Source organism: Sitodiplosis mosellana, unplaced genomic scaffold (genome assembly GCF_009176505.1).
Source record: "Sitodiplosis mosellana isolate CC-2019 unplaced genomic scaffold, AAFC_SMos_1.0 Smas_scaffold_6181, whole genome shotgun sequence".
Taxonomy (NCBI): domain Eukaryota; kingdom Metazoa; phylum Arthropoda; class Insecta; order Diptera; family Cecidomyiidae; genus Sitodiplosis; species Sitodiplosis mosellana.
Window position 1 is genome coordinate 671,547 of NW_022601422.1, and position 13,411 is coordinate 684,957.

Genomic DNA, 13,411 nt, shown 5'->3' on the forward strand with positions numbered 1-13,411 from the left:
ATTAATATTGATTTAACTAATTCCATATTGTTTGCGAAAATTCCTAAAAATTGCAAATTGAATGAAATACAAATGCATGAAACGGTTCTAAGGATAAAAAGGATAATTTTTCTTTGTACCGAAATTGATTTTGACCAATCGCAAGAATTGGTAATCGCAAAGTAGTTTACGGTACATTTGTTTGTGTGTGAGTGTGTTTTTTGTATCGAGTGTTGTTTTTTCTTTTCGTGTGTCTCATCTCAATTCGTACATTGGCGTGTGAATTTGTCATCGTGTAGCTGATTTTCCCGTCGATAAATTAGTCATGATTGCTGATGATGGGCAGTAACAGTACCCGAAATGCATTCAGGTTTTTTATCAATTTATTATCAATAATTTAATCCGGCTCTTGTAGTGTAAATAAGGTAAAAAAATTCGGCATTCAATAGAGTGTATTGAAGTGAATGTTGTTGGACACTACGCAGTTTAACTAAGAAATTAACAATTGTTTCTTTCGTTCGATTTGAATCGCAAGAAATTCGGCATTAAGGCTAATTTCGCTTAAGGCTTAGATAGACATTTAGAATGATAATTATATTTTTTTTTGCTTCCGCAGAACTGATGAATAACAAAGTGTCTGCTCATTTTTTATTCTCTTTACTATTTGCAAGCATATCACGAATCTGCTGTACAAGCCACTGAATTCCATCTTGTAGGCCTTCTCCAGACAATGCATTACTTGAGCTGATATGCCAAGGTTTGTCCTTCAATTTTTCTAAGCCCAACGCTATAGCCACGTATAATGCATATGAAAATAGAAATAAGAAAAAAAGAAAGAGCATACAAAATGAATGCTAATCGTCTTAGAAACCGTAGAAAGTAAAAGTGGAGTTTTGTCTTTCTAGGACCCCCCACCTGCAGCTATTTTAACGCTTGACAACGAATCGGGACAGTCGATTTTGTTTGCAAAGAACAGTATCGGTATTCGACGGTTTTGAATGTCGGGATGTTTGATTAAAATATCCAATTCGTCCTTCACAACCACTGTGAAAAAATATAAAATTGGGAAAACAGGAAATAGGGAAAAATCAGAGAAAATTCCAAAAGGATTAAGAAATAATCGGAAAATGAAACGGGAAAAAAATTGAAAGAGAAGAAAATGAACGGTATTTTGAAGATTTTATTTAGAAGAAAAATTTATACCTAATCGCATGCGATCGCTCGAGTCAATGACGAATATGATACCTTGTGTCGATTTGAAGTGGTGCTCCCAGAGATTTCGATATCGTCCAGCACCGGACATATCGAATGCTGTAAACGCGATACCCTGATCTACAAATCATTAATCAAATCATTGTTGGTGTTATTTTGTCGAAAATTAAATGGGTTCAAATTGTGTATTTCGTGTTGTGTTTGTGTGTTCTGCATGCATCATTATTGGTGTGGCGACGTGATAAATATTTAATTGGATTGGATGGTGCGTGATCACATTGAACAGTTTGTGGTTTGAAAATTGACTACAAAGTATTGCAAAAACTACGGTTTATTTGGTGGTATTGATCAATAGTAGAATATTTTTATTGTTTTTATTTTACCGAGAGAAGAAAGAAGACACACAAACATTTAGAAACCAAAACATAAAATGACCAATAGCAATCAATAACAATGCACATACGGACACAAAATTAAGAGAATAAAAAACCATATGATGATCAATATTTTCAGCTGTGCATTTCCTTTTTTATAACGATATTCGATAACATTTATTTACTGTTTTCTTGCGACAAATACACACAGCTGCTAAAATACCCATTTAAAAGCCAATCAAAGGAAATAATATTTATTTATTTTTCGGGAGAAAGGGCGAGACGAAAAAGAATGCATCAAGTAATAGTCAATTTCTTTTTACAGATAACAGAAAAAATAAGAATCTGTATCGACACAAAAAAAAAGAGAGAAACGTCCAATTCGAAAGCAGGCACTCACTTTGAAATTTTTCAACATTAAATCCAACTGTGGGTAATGTAACTTGGCTTCTTTCTTCTGGATCTTTGAAATGATTAACTATTGTTGATTTACCACTATTATTTAGACCAATCACCAAAATATTAATCTGTTCTTTGCGCACTTTCAGCATACCAGCCAGCATATCGAACAGACCCATCATGACCTGTGGTTTTCTGAATCACACGTCACTGACAAATGGTCACAATTAACAACGATTCTAATGAAAAAAAAAATGTACAGCTTTTCTGAAATCAATTCTGTTTTTCACATAAAGAATTAGATTACTGAATTTCGAAATGATTAAATATTGAATGAGGGCTGTGGCAGTTGCTGTTGCGTCGTCATCCCTTCGACAAAAAATCGAAATTATTGAAAATGTTCAATGTCATCGCTTGTTTATATGCGTTTTAATTTTTGTTCTTTTTTTCTTTTTACTTTTGGTTTCCGTTCCAAGTATAAATTTGCATGAAATTTTGTTTCACTTGCACTAGTGTGGTACCTCCGAGGTGGATTGTATTGTGCAGTGATTTCGTTTATTTCTTTAAAAATACTTGCGACTTCGTGCTATATGCATTAGGCGACAATCGCATCGATAAATTTGAATTGTACCGTCTGGATTTTCGTTGTTGTTAAACGGTTACTATGGTAACGAATTAAATAGTCGGGCTTTTTAAGACCAAACCCCCCAATAACAAACTTAACAAACGAATAAATGGATTTCCTTTATCGAATATTTTCTATAACAAATTTTATTGATTGAGAATATCGGTTGCATGCGTGTCAGAATGCAAGGAAACGACCATCGACTCGAGCCGATTTTGATCATTTTGTATCGCAGGTGGAATTCTCCGTTGAAAATCTGAACGGAAAATTCGCGACGATAAAAAGCAATGTGCATATACAAGCGCAAAATTACTCAAAACATTTAGCCGGCAAATTGAATATAATTTCAAACAATAGATGAACACAAGAAAAAACTGTCATGTGCTCGCCTCGAACAATGTGAATGCCTTTTTTACATTTTGATAAATTCGGCTAATCGCAAACGGATTCGCTCATTCAAATATGTTAAAAGTTTTTATTTTTTGAAAAAAAAGAGCTGTTCAAATGTGTTGTGATTTGAATATGTGTGAGCAGTCATTGTGTGACGTATACAATAGAGCAGAGCCCGTCATATGGTCGATAACAAGGAGTGTCATTGTATTGGTAAACGTGTAAAAAATCCCATTACGGTTGAAATGTATCGACACACACATACACATACTTGCGCACGCTCACATTCACAAATTGACGTACTAGAGTGTTCCATCTCGTTTTAGTTTTCGTACGTCTCGCTCGGTTGAATTTAACTAAAAATGCTTGCTATGCGTGAAATACAGACGTCAGTGCTGGAACAAAGTTGAGCGAAGAACGTTGTTGTTCATCCAAAATAAAAATCAAACCCAAAATTACTAAGTATTGATACAACACAAACACATACGCACAACCACGTATCCAACAATAACAGTGGAATTGACATTGTGAAAAATAGTGGTAATAACAAAAAAATAATATCAGCAATAAACATCGCATTCATTGTCAATCGAACCATTGTAGAGCCTCCAGCCAAACAATATCAATTTTTAGGTAAATATTTTCTAATGTCATTACCATAACTTGCCTCCTCTCCATACAGTCTCTGTGAAAAGAAAAAGAGAGAAGAAAAAAACACACAACAACAACAAAAATACACACGATGGCTGTGTCGCGCCGCTAACAAAATCGAATTCAGGCCAAAAGAAGTAAATCAAGTTTATTGGGGTTTTTCCTCTCAATCTCTTTCTCTTTCGCTAGCAATAAGACGCCGATGAAAACAATTGCGATTGCATTTTTTTGTATCTAAAGAAATAGCAACAAACTGTAGTTTAAGATGGTGAAGGCATTTCGTTTATGTTTTTTTCTTTCGTTTCGTCGTCTTTTGAATCCATACACACACGTTCATTTGATATTGGTTTCTTTATCGAAGGAGAGAATATATACGAATATATTTTGATTTTTGATTTTTGTGTAAAGACCAAGACAGTGATTAGTTTTTTAATTGTTTTTTTGATATTCAATTTTCAATTTATGATGGCATTTCGATCTTATCCCAACTTCCAAACCGATGTCTACATAGTAGCTGCGATGTTGATGTTTTAATCATTCCATGTGATTTACAATTGAAAACATTGACGTACTTTTTTGACATTTGATTCTACTATCAATCGAAAATTTAAACTGTTCGCCAAATCAGTGAACTATATAGACGTTGGAAAAATGACCTAACAAAAGTAAATTTGTTCAGAGAAAATCGATGGTTCGACATGTGAAATATTTTGAATATACACATTACACATTGATCTAGAGATGTGTACGCATATGGTGATATACTGCGTGTTACACACGCACATCACACTGACACGAATTCGAATTAATCGAACTGCAAACGAACAATTTACGTAAAATATACCACACATTTTGTGTGTGTATGCAACACAGAAAACAAAAATCATACAAAACAGTCTGTGGCGCGAATCGAAAATAAAGTTGTTTTTGTCTCGATACCAGAACGAAAAAGTTCATCACATTTCAACATGTTATTGTGGTTGTCCTTTTGATGATTGTTTATAAGTTTTATATTTTTGGGCATCGGAATGCATCCACCAATAAGAAGTCATTTTTATCCACGTAAATAAATGCGCCTATTTTTAAAATGACAAAGAAAAAACTTGTCCAAGATTGTTTTCAATTCTCTTACAGCGGTGGACCTTCAAAAAGAATTAGTAATTTTCCACTGTTTTTGTGTGTGTGTGTGTGTGTGTTTCGGCAATGTTTTGCTTTTCAGCTATAGTATTATAAGCCGTGAAAAACCGGTGTAGTATACAAATTATTGATGAAAATTTTTCTCTTCCTTATTTTTTTTTTTTTCACAGGCTCGAGCGTATATATAAGCCAATCGGATTTTTATTTGCATCCAAAACATTCGAATCTCAGTGAGAACAGTCCATTGTCAAGCGGCATCCAACGAATAGATCGAATAAGTAACAAAAATAACTTTGTTCAGCAGAAAAGAACATTTCTGACTACTGTTTTTGGAGGAACAAAGCAGAGAAGAAATTGACTTTCATCAGAAAAGAATTAATCCGAAGAACGAATTAGCTCGCCAAACTTAGGACTTTGTGCATTCTGTGAACCGTGTGCAAAGGTGAGGCAGCATTTTTTTTTTTCTTCTTCAAAAACTCGAAACAAATCAATTGGATGTGAATCGATGCTTCACGGAATGGGTCTTATTCAGTTATACTCAACACCAAAAACGAGTGCGCCAGTGAATGATCCACAGGCGTCGACCCGTTGTCACGATGAGAATCCATCGTTTTGTCGCTGCCAAAAGACCGAAGTACAGCGAAAGCCAACGGAAAAACCAAAGCCAAAATGTCAAATGCCGAGTCAGCTAACCGATCGCGAAGGGGCGCGTAAGGTGTACTTAGATCCACCAAAAGGTGATAAAACGAATCTCCAAATACCACCCGATACATGCCGATGCGGTGAAGACGCATGCCAAACCATCAATTGGACTTGGGACCGGCAAAATGTGCAACCGCAAACCATCATTCAAAATCACACCGTACAATTCCATCCAATATACAGTCAGGGAACATCGGTCATTCGAAGTAATCAACCGCTCACATCCAACATGATCCATTACTGGGAAGTTAAAATCGTCCATTGGCTTTCGGGCACTGACTTGGTAAGCAATCATAATATATACCATTCAATCATACTGTTTGCACTTTGTGCGAACGTTCTTTTTTTCGTTTGATTTTCATGACAATAGCATTCGCACTTGTTTGTTTATCGTTCGGTTCATCCTTGATGTAATTATTGCGCTTGATTAAAATCACTTGTTTCTGGATTTAGCTGTTTTTTTTTTTTTGCAATGAAATGCGTCAGAGTCGATCTATTGACCATGATGGCCCCTACAACCCTCTTTTTCTCCATTTTTTCCGTGCGCACACTAAACTGATTAGGCAACCGTTTTTCTTCGCAATTTTCAATCACTTAGAAAATAATTCTGCGTTTTTTTCGTAGCTAAAAATTCACTTGCGTCTATTGAAATCGTTACGCATCGTGTGCTTTTTTTACCGTTTCATTCCATATGGGGCTCTCATTAACTTATTAGTCATCAATAATGTTGATAGCATCCCGTGTGCAAATAACATGACTAACAGTCACTCAGTTGTATGTAGCTGTATGTAGTGATACACAACTAAAACTGGCCAAGTTGATTAAAATCATGCGTTTTGTATGTGGACAATCACGTTTAGTTGTTCTTTCAGTCAGCCGAATAATTTGGGACATTTTTACTAAGAGTGATTTGTGATTAAAGTTAACTGCATTTGCTTATTTTGTTCGAGAAAATCACTTCTAGTCAGTCAAATAGTCACTGGATGTCCCAAATTAATCGACTGACTTGAACAGTCAAAAATTTTCCACACGGGATCGCATGCCATTTGCTTACAAAAAAGCGTACAGAGCTTGAGAGATATGGCAGGCAGTTTTGATTTATTTTCGGTTGTATTTCAATTGACCTTTTTCTTGCACGGGCGATGAGAGTGAGAAAATAAAAATGAGATAAAAACTGTTTCGTCAAGTGCGTTGATCGATTATCACAGACAGGTTCAACGATAACAAGCACAACACAATCAATCGCAGAGAATGCAATATGCAAATAGAATACTCTACCGACTACCGAGAACTGTTTTTATATTTGTTGTTCTTTATTTTTGTTCATTGTTTTGCCTGCTGGTCTCAATGACAAGTTTTCGATCACGCTCCAAAAGAATGAACAAAATTTGTATCGTTTAACAGGCGACAAGAAGTATGCTGATATACTAATGACCACACGCACATGAGCAAAATACATGAATCATCTAAAATATAATCTTAATACCATATTTATCATTATAATTGTGGTCAATAGTACAACCGTAATTTGGTTTTTTAAAATGGTTGATCTGAACAAAATGCTTGAAACAAACCAGATTTTCAAACGTCAAAATCGATGTGCACGGTGAAATCGAGTTTTTAGAAATCCGTTTGCAATGGAGAGTCAATCGAATGCGGTTATTCAATAGCATAGCATGAAAGGAAAATAAATGGCTCACATCTCGAAAAAGGGCACAATGCAAGAAAGAAGTTGATCTTGAAAGGTGAAAGTGTTAAATTTACACACTTGTTTCTGCCAACCAAATCAATTCCACAATTTTTTGACACCGATTTCCTGTTATTTTCATTTGTGTCCGCCAAATGACTGATGCGCTCTCGATTTTGTTAACACGCATTCAATTCATGATCACGTTTACTGTCATTATCTTGTGCATCATCCATCTTGTTCCGTCGGAATGTATGTGTTTGTGTGTGTCTGTGTCATCGGCTGTTATACAAATAATCGAAACACCCGCGGATAAACAAACGATAACTCATTAATTAAACGATGCGCACATTCACATTTGTATTCTCTTTTTTTTCGTCAATCGCTTGTTCGGCTTTTGATTATACTACTATATTTAGATATATCTATAAGTCGAATGTGAACGATAAACAAATTCCAAACACCAATACTAATCTATCGATCGCTCAATTGCCCATTGATAATTTATTCGCGTGTGTGTATTGTTTGTTTGTTTTTTTTTTTTGTTAACTGTGTTAGTTTTTCTCTCATCTTTGATTATATTTTCAGATGGTGGGTATAGGTTCAGATGCCGTGAATTTAATGGAGTATCGCTACAAATTTGCCAGCGTTCTTGGTCTAGATAATCGATCGTGGGGCTATTCGCATCGCGGCATGATACAGCATAAAAATATTCTCAAATACTATGGCAAATCATACACAAAACGATGCATTGTCGGTGTGTACTTAGACTTATCACGTGGCCACTTGGAATTCTACGTGAATCGAATGTAAGCACCAGACAAATATCTCCGAAGTGTTATGTCAACAAATTGTTTTATTGCTGCTGTTGTTGTTTTTTGCCTCTTCTTGAGATCCAAGCACCTAATTATCGTTAGTTGAATGATAAGTGTGCTAAAAATAATCGCAAAAGCAGAGAAGAGGCTGATAAACTAGATTCAAGTGACAAGCCTCCACTCTAAATGAAATTTTGATTAACAACATGTGTTTCTCATTTTTGTTAAAGACAGCTTTTTCCCTTTGTCATGTTTTCGAAATTTCAATGTATTTTGAAAAATTTGGAGAATTTTTCAGGACAAAGGAAAAATAGCGATCTTTATTCGTTGAGTATACTTTTTTTGGAATATTTACTAACGTAGTATTTTATTCTTCAGTCCGCAGGGTATTGCATTCCGAAATATACCACTGGATAAAGAAAAACTGTACGCCATGGTCTGTTCAACATCGGCCAAATCATCGGTGCGTCTTATAAATACCACATCATTCCGCGACTGCCTTCAATTCCGCTGCATGAAAGTCATCACTAAATATCCACAACTGTTGGATGTAAGTATCAAACGTTCAGAAATCAAATAATCAAATTAATGTTTGAACACTGGACTGACGAATGATTTGTTTTTCCTTCTTATTTTTCCAACCGAATAGAAAGTGCAAAACATCCCCGGATTGGCCAACTTATGTCGCGATGTGTGGTTCATGTTTCCAAAAGAGCGGTATCAGTATTCAGAGAAGTCCAATGACAGCCAACAGGAGAATAATCTTGGTGCGCAAATTTCAACGGAATCCAAATTGGACGATGCCGAGTTAGATGAACATCAATCAATGGAATCAATGGAAGTGATTGATGACTGTGATAGTTTGCCGGGCAATATCATTGACTCATCCAACGAGCACGAGGATATTGACGAAGCAATTTTCCTACCAACATTCAAAGAAGAACCACAACAAAGTAGCGATGATGATGACCCCGTTTATGATGATGGCGATTAATGACATGCATTTTTTTTTTTAATTTGTCACAATTCAAAAACAAATCACAGAGATTCATTTTCGGATAGAGAGTTTAGAGCGATTTTATCTTAATCGAAATAATTTACTTCCTAATTATAATGCTTAAGTTTTTTATTTGAAAAATAGAAATATCAACCGAACCGAATTTTGCACGGTCGAGTAGTTTTTTTCTTTTCCATGATGAACGTTTATATACAACATCAATTTTCGAAACAGAAAACAAAAAGACAAAACGCCTTTATTTTTCTCTCTTAATTTCTATAATTTATTTGTTATCAGAACAATCGTAATATTAGTTACTTATGAAGTCTTTTGAAGACTTTTGAATGGAGACTGTAATGAAAATCGCGCAACTATCATTTGTCGATGCCACAAATTTGTCGATGCTACATATCCAGAAGTCGCGCTTTTTTATATATTTATATATTCATATATCATTTTATTTTATGTTTATAAGCGTTTCAGTTTACAGAAACAAAAGTAATAAACGTTTGTTGTTATTTGTATTTTGCAACATTTTGATGAGAAAAAAAAACAGGATTTGTTAATCTTTTCATTTCATTAAATAAACCTTTATTGAACAAAACCTGATGGCAGTTTTATTTATAACAAAAAATAATTAAATTAAAATAATCGGGTTATTATGTGGATGTTTTAGCTTTTGGCAACATATCGATACGTTTTCGTCGTTCGTTTTCGATCATTTTTGCCTGAAAATAAATAGTAATAATAATTATTGAAATGTTTTTTTACTATACAAATTTCTCGTACCTGATTCCACGTTTGAGTTTCGAGCGTTGTTTTGCCTTGGATAATGCCCAGCATTCGAGATAATGTTAACATCATATGCAAATCATCAGCAGATGCATTGGACGAACGTCGCATCTCGATGAAGTCATCTTGAATCATTTTCACGCTTTCGGGACCCATATCGAAGTCTTGCAATCGCATCTCTGTAAGGAAACGACGAATTACGTTCAATTTGGGCTTCAAAAACTGCTTGAGCGCCACAAATGTTTCATTTATAACAGAAATCGTGTCGGTGTCCACCTTCAGTGGAATGTGACAATTGCTCTAGAAGGGGGAACGATTTTGAAAAGAAGAATTAAAATAATTTTTTTTAAAAAAATAAGTTTCGGATTTTTGAGATTGAAACCATATTCGAATATTGGACGTTATTCTCGATTAAATGGAGGAAGGAACGATGAAAAAAAAATTCTTCAGAGTTCGAAATTTGAAACAAATAAATTGGAAATTAAAATCTAATGGACCAAAAAATATTTCCTGAAAAAATACAATTTATACATTTAAAACTTGAATACATACTGGAAACATGCTTTTGCCTTCGCTGAAAATCAGCACCGGTATATTCGCATTGTAATCGATTGTGTAAAATTTGAAGTTCACATTAAGTTGCTGCTTCCGAATGAGATTTGAGATGTACATAACGCCTTCAATGCCATGGGCTTCTAGTTTGCCTGGTTCCAGTTGCGTCTCATCGAGCACAAGATGTGTGTGTGGCGCCAATTGCAATAAGCCACTGTTGAGTTTGCCCGTTTCGTAGTCTTTGCTGAAAATTTAAAATTAAGAAAGAAAATATTAAAAGAAAAAATCATAATTTTCCAGCAAATCGCTTACGTTGGTATAAAATCAGTTGAGTTAAGATTGTCTATTGTGATGGGAAAGTAGTGGCTGGCTGGTAGAATTGATTCGATGACATCGTAGAGTTGTTTGGTGTAACCGGTGAGTTTTTCGCTGGGAAAATTGGTAATGTTCAAGGAAAATTGACCGAGAGTCTCATCGGCGCGAACATAAACCGTTGAAATCAAATGGCAAAACAGGTAATCAGCAGCAATTTCATCGCCAAACAAGCACTGGGTCAGTGCTGTTCTAATATCACGGAAGCAATCCAATTTCGTTTGATCATTTAGCACATCGCCATTGTGTCGGTTGTCATGAAGCAGAGGATTGATGTGGGCAAGTGCTCGATATGAAATGACATGAAGGCGTGGGATGAGTGATGGCGGTGGATTCATGGCACAGATTTCATCGAAATTTTCAAATTCATCCAACTGTCGGTTTGAACCACAGAGATTTGCGTCCAGCGAAACAAAACCAACGACATCGAGTGCATCGTTTAACGACACCTTAGCTGTGTCATCATAGAATTTTGCTATGATAGCATTACTTGGTCGATCAACAATCGGTGAATTTAATAAATATTCACGAGATAAATTCGAATTTGTGCTTGTCTTTGGCTCTGACTCAGAGGCGGATCGATTCAATTTTTTGCTTTGAACATTGTCTGAGTCGGTTTCCATTTGATCGCCAGCATTTTCGTTGGCTTGAGACTCATCCAGTGGTCGTTTGAGACCATTCGACGGTAGATTGTTCATCTCAACATCCATGCTGTCTGCAATGAATTGCTCCTTTTCAATGTCTACAGCCCAATCATTCAAGCCGGGTATCGAAACCATGAAAATCGGACGTCGTTCAGCATGCACATTTTCTGCTGAATCGAATAACACTTCCTCATTTGCCTGAAAACAAATACAAAATCATATTGAACTATTGTAAAAACAAATATTCTAATTATCTCTAGTCTAAATTTTGGGCTTGCCTCCAGCTTTAAATTATCCCGAAATTTCCCTTTGCGCATTGTGAGTGTGTCAGTGTCACTCTTTGTTTGATATGATTCCAAATATATCTCTGGATCAAGCATATTTTGCACCAAACCACGAAATCGAACCAATTGCATGTCTCGCAATTGATTGAAATTTTCCCAATTGCTGATCAGTGGGATTTTAACGAGGTTCACTTCCTTTGACAATGCTTCCAACACTTCCACCGATTTCTCGGCAAATAATTCTGGAGTAAGCGCTTCTAGTGTTTCCATCTTGTCTTCTTTTTTTAAATATAAAATCACACAAAAAGAGTCTACTTTTTATATTCTAAAGCAAATGCACTGTGATCTACTCAAAACAATACAAAACGTTACATGCCGCCTCGTTATACATACAATAACTTTTTGCGCGCGGAGTTTGACAGTTGTCAGAGCTACCGATTGATACGTGGTGAATTCAAGCGAAGCTCAAAACCCGTCGTGTTACGGTTGAACAGCAAATGTTTTCACCAATGAAAGCATAGCATAAAAAGTTTAACAGTTTCAATACGATGAATTTGGCCAATTGAGAATGATCGATAAGAAGAACAATTCGAAGCAATTGACCTTGAATGTTTACAGGGGTAAGGCTCTAAAAGATCAAATACAGTGAACCCTTCGAATATACACAAATTAAATCAGAGAATTCTCTGAGAAGTTGAAAATTGAATTTTCTTCTAAATTGCAGCGGTCCTTTATAAAAAAAAAACTAAATCAATGCACAGTTTCATATCTCTTTTGGCTGATGGTCATAACAAATGCCGAATAAAGTTGACCCGTTAATCAGCGCACGCAGCTTATGAGATGCCGTCATTTTGCAAATCGTTAAATCCATGTATACATGTCGGTTTTGTGTTTAATTTCTTTTTTTTCTAACAATATTTATTTAGTCCTGCGATGAAATCACCGCCAAAAACATCGACGACTATGACGCGAAAGCAATGGAAAAAAAACTTAATAATCAAAAATACAAGCAAAGTTCAAACGGAGATATTTGTCAGTTATAACCATTGATTTATGGTGAATGCAAATCCATTGTCAACTAGGCGATGTGTCTCTCGTGACACTGTACGGTGAATGGATTGTAAACTAGTCGAGATTTGAAGTAGTGAATGACAGTTTTATAGATCGAATCGATTGAAAAGTGGAAAAAAGGTTTCCCAAACATTCCGTCGTCGTCGTCGTTATTATCATCTCAATTTCGGCAAACACACAAGCATAAATATTGTGACAACGTAATAATAATTCACTCAACTGATAAGGATTGAATTTTTAAAAAAACTGAAACGAAGAAAAAAAATGTAATTTTTTGGGTATCGAGTGTGTTTTTTTACGCTTTATGGCTTTTCGACTTTCATCGCATACGTCGAATAGGCGTTCAAAAAAAAAAAAACATAATCTGGGTGTGGATAGGCCATTACTGAGTATGTCTGCGAAGTGATGACTTTTGACTTTGCTCATGCAATTTACCGAGAGAAAATAAGAGAGAGAAAGAGAGAGAAAGTTGTTTCAATTATGGAATTCATAGTCCATATTTTGATAGTATCTGGAGGCAGTTTTTCAGTATGATTGATTATTAGTCACAGTTTAACATTGATTGTATTGATGCCGTTGCATGCACTTCGGAACCAAACATTGTAAATGATACACTTTCCTCTTCCCATATTCCTTGTTGTCTTCTCTTTCTCTCTTTTCTTTCCATTCGTTCTCATTCGATTTGTAGCCGCTGTTGCCATTTTCGAAAAAAAAAACGTCTATTCATC

The 13,411-nt window shown here is 35.4% G+C and overlaps 3 protein-coding genes across 12 annotated transcripts; 1 reads left to right on the forward strand and 2 right to left on the reverse strand.

Moving 5' to 3' along the window:
* Nucleotides 1–27: 27 nt before the first annotated feature.
* Nucleotides 28–7,353, reverse strand: LOC129576130 (ADP-ribosylation factor-like protein 6). 2 transcript variants are annotated; one of them, XM_055460717.1, is made up of 4 exons: nt 7,238–7,353; nt 1,183–1,311; nt 895–1,023; nt 28–766 (listed from the first exon to the last, which is right to left on the reverse strand). In XM_055460717.1, exons 1-4 carry the CDS (start codon nt 7,344–7,346, stop codon nt 621–623), a joined length of 513 nt encoding a protein of 170 aa, XP_055316692.1. In that variant the 5' UTR covers nt 7,347–7,353; the 3' UTR covers nt 28–620. The 2 variants fall into 2 exon arrangements, with proteins under 2 accessions (XP_055316692.1, XP_055316691.1); XM_055460716.1 differs by lacking the exon at nt 7,238–7,353 and adding an exon at nt 1,966–2,146.
* LOC129576127 (SPRY domain-containing SOCS box protein 3) lies at nt 3,344–9,572 on the forward strand. Of its 8 annotated transcripts, none has more exons than XM_055460712.1 (6): nt 3,362–3,612; nt 4,938–5,209; nt 5,300–5,752; nt 7,745–7,965; nt 8,350–8,521; nt 8,621–9,572. In XM_055460712.1, exons 3-6 carry the CDS (start codon nt 5,444–5,446, stop codon nt 8,963–8,965), a joined length of 1,047 nt encoding a protein of 348 aa, XP_055316687.1. In that variant the 5' UTR covers nt 3,362–3,612; nt 4,938–5,209; nt 5,300–5,443; the 3' UTR covers nt 8,966–9,572. The 8 variants fall into 8 exon arrangements, with proteins under 8 accessions (XP_055316682.1, XP_055316687.1, XP_055316685.1 ...); XM_055460714.1 differs by lacking the exon at nt 3,362–3,612 and adding an exon at nt 3,720–3,767; XM_055460713.1 differs by lacking the exon at nt 3,362–3,612 and adding an exon at nt 4,022–4,692.
* On the reverse strand, nt 9,527–12,490 carry LOC129576122 (mini-chromosome maintenance complex-binding protein). Of its 2 annotated transcripts, XM_055460696.1 has the most exons (5): nt 11,607–12,490; nt 10,625–11,526; nt 10,313–10,556; nt 9,758–10,060; nt 9,527–9,696 (listed from the first exon to the last, which is right to left on the reverse strand). In XM_055460696.1, the coding sequence occupies exons 1-5, from the start codon at nt 11,880–11,882 to the stop codon at nt 9,628–9,630; spliced, it is 1,794 nt and encodes a 597-aa protein (XP_055316671.1). In that variant the 5' UTR covers nt 11,883–12,490; the 3' UTR covers nt 9,527–9,627. The 2 variants fall into 2 exon arrangements, with proteins under 2 accessions (XP_055316671.1, XP_055316672.1); XM_055460697.1 differs by lacking the exon at nt 9,527–9,696 and having other exon boundaries at nt 9,764–9,939; nt 11,607–12,156.
* Between the last annotated feature and the right edge of the window lie 921 nt (nt 12,491–13,411).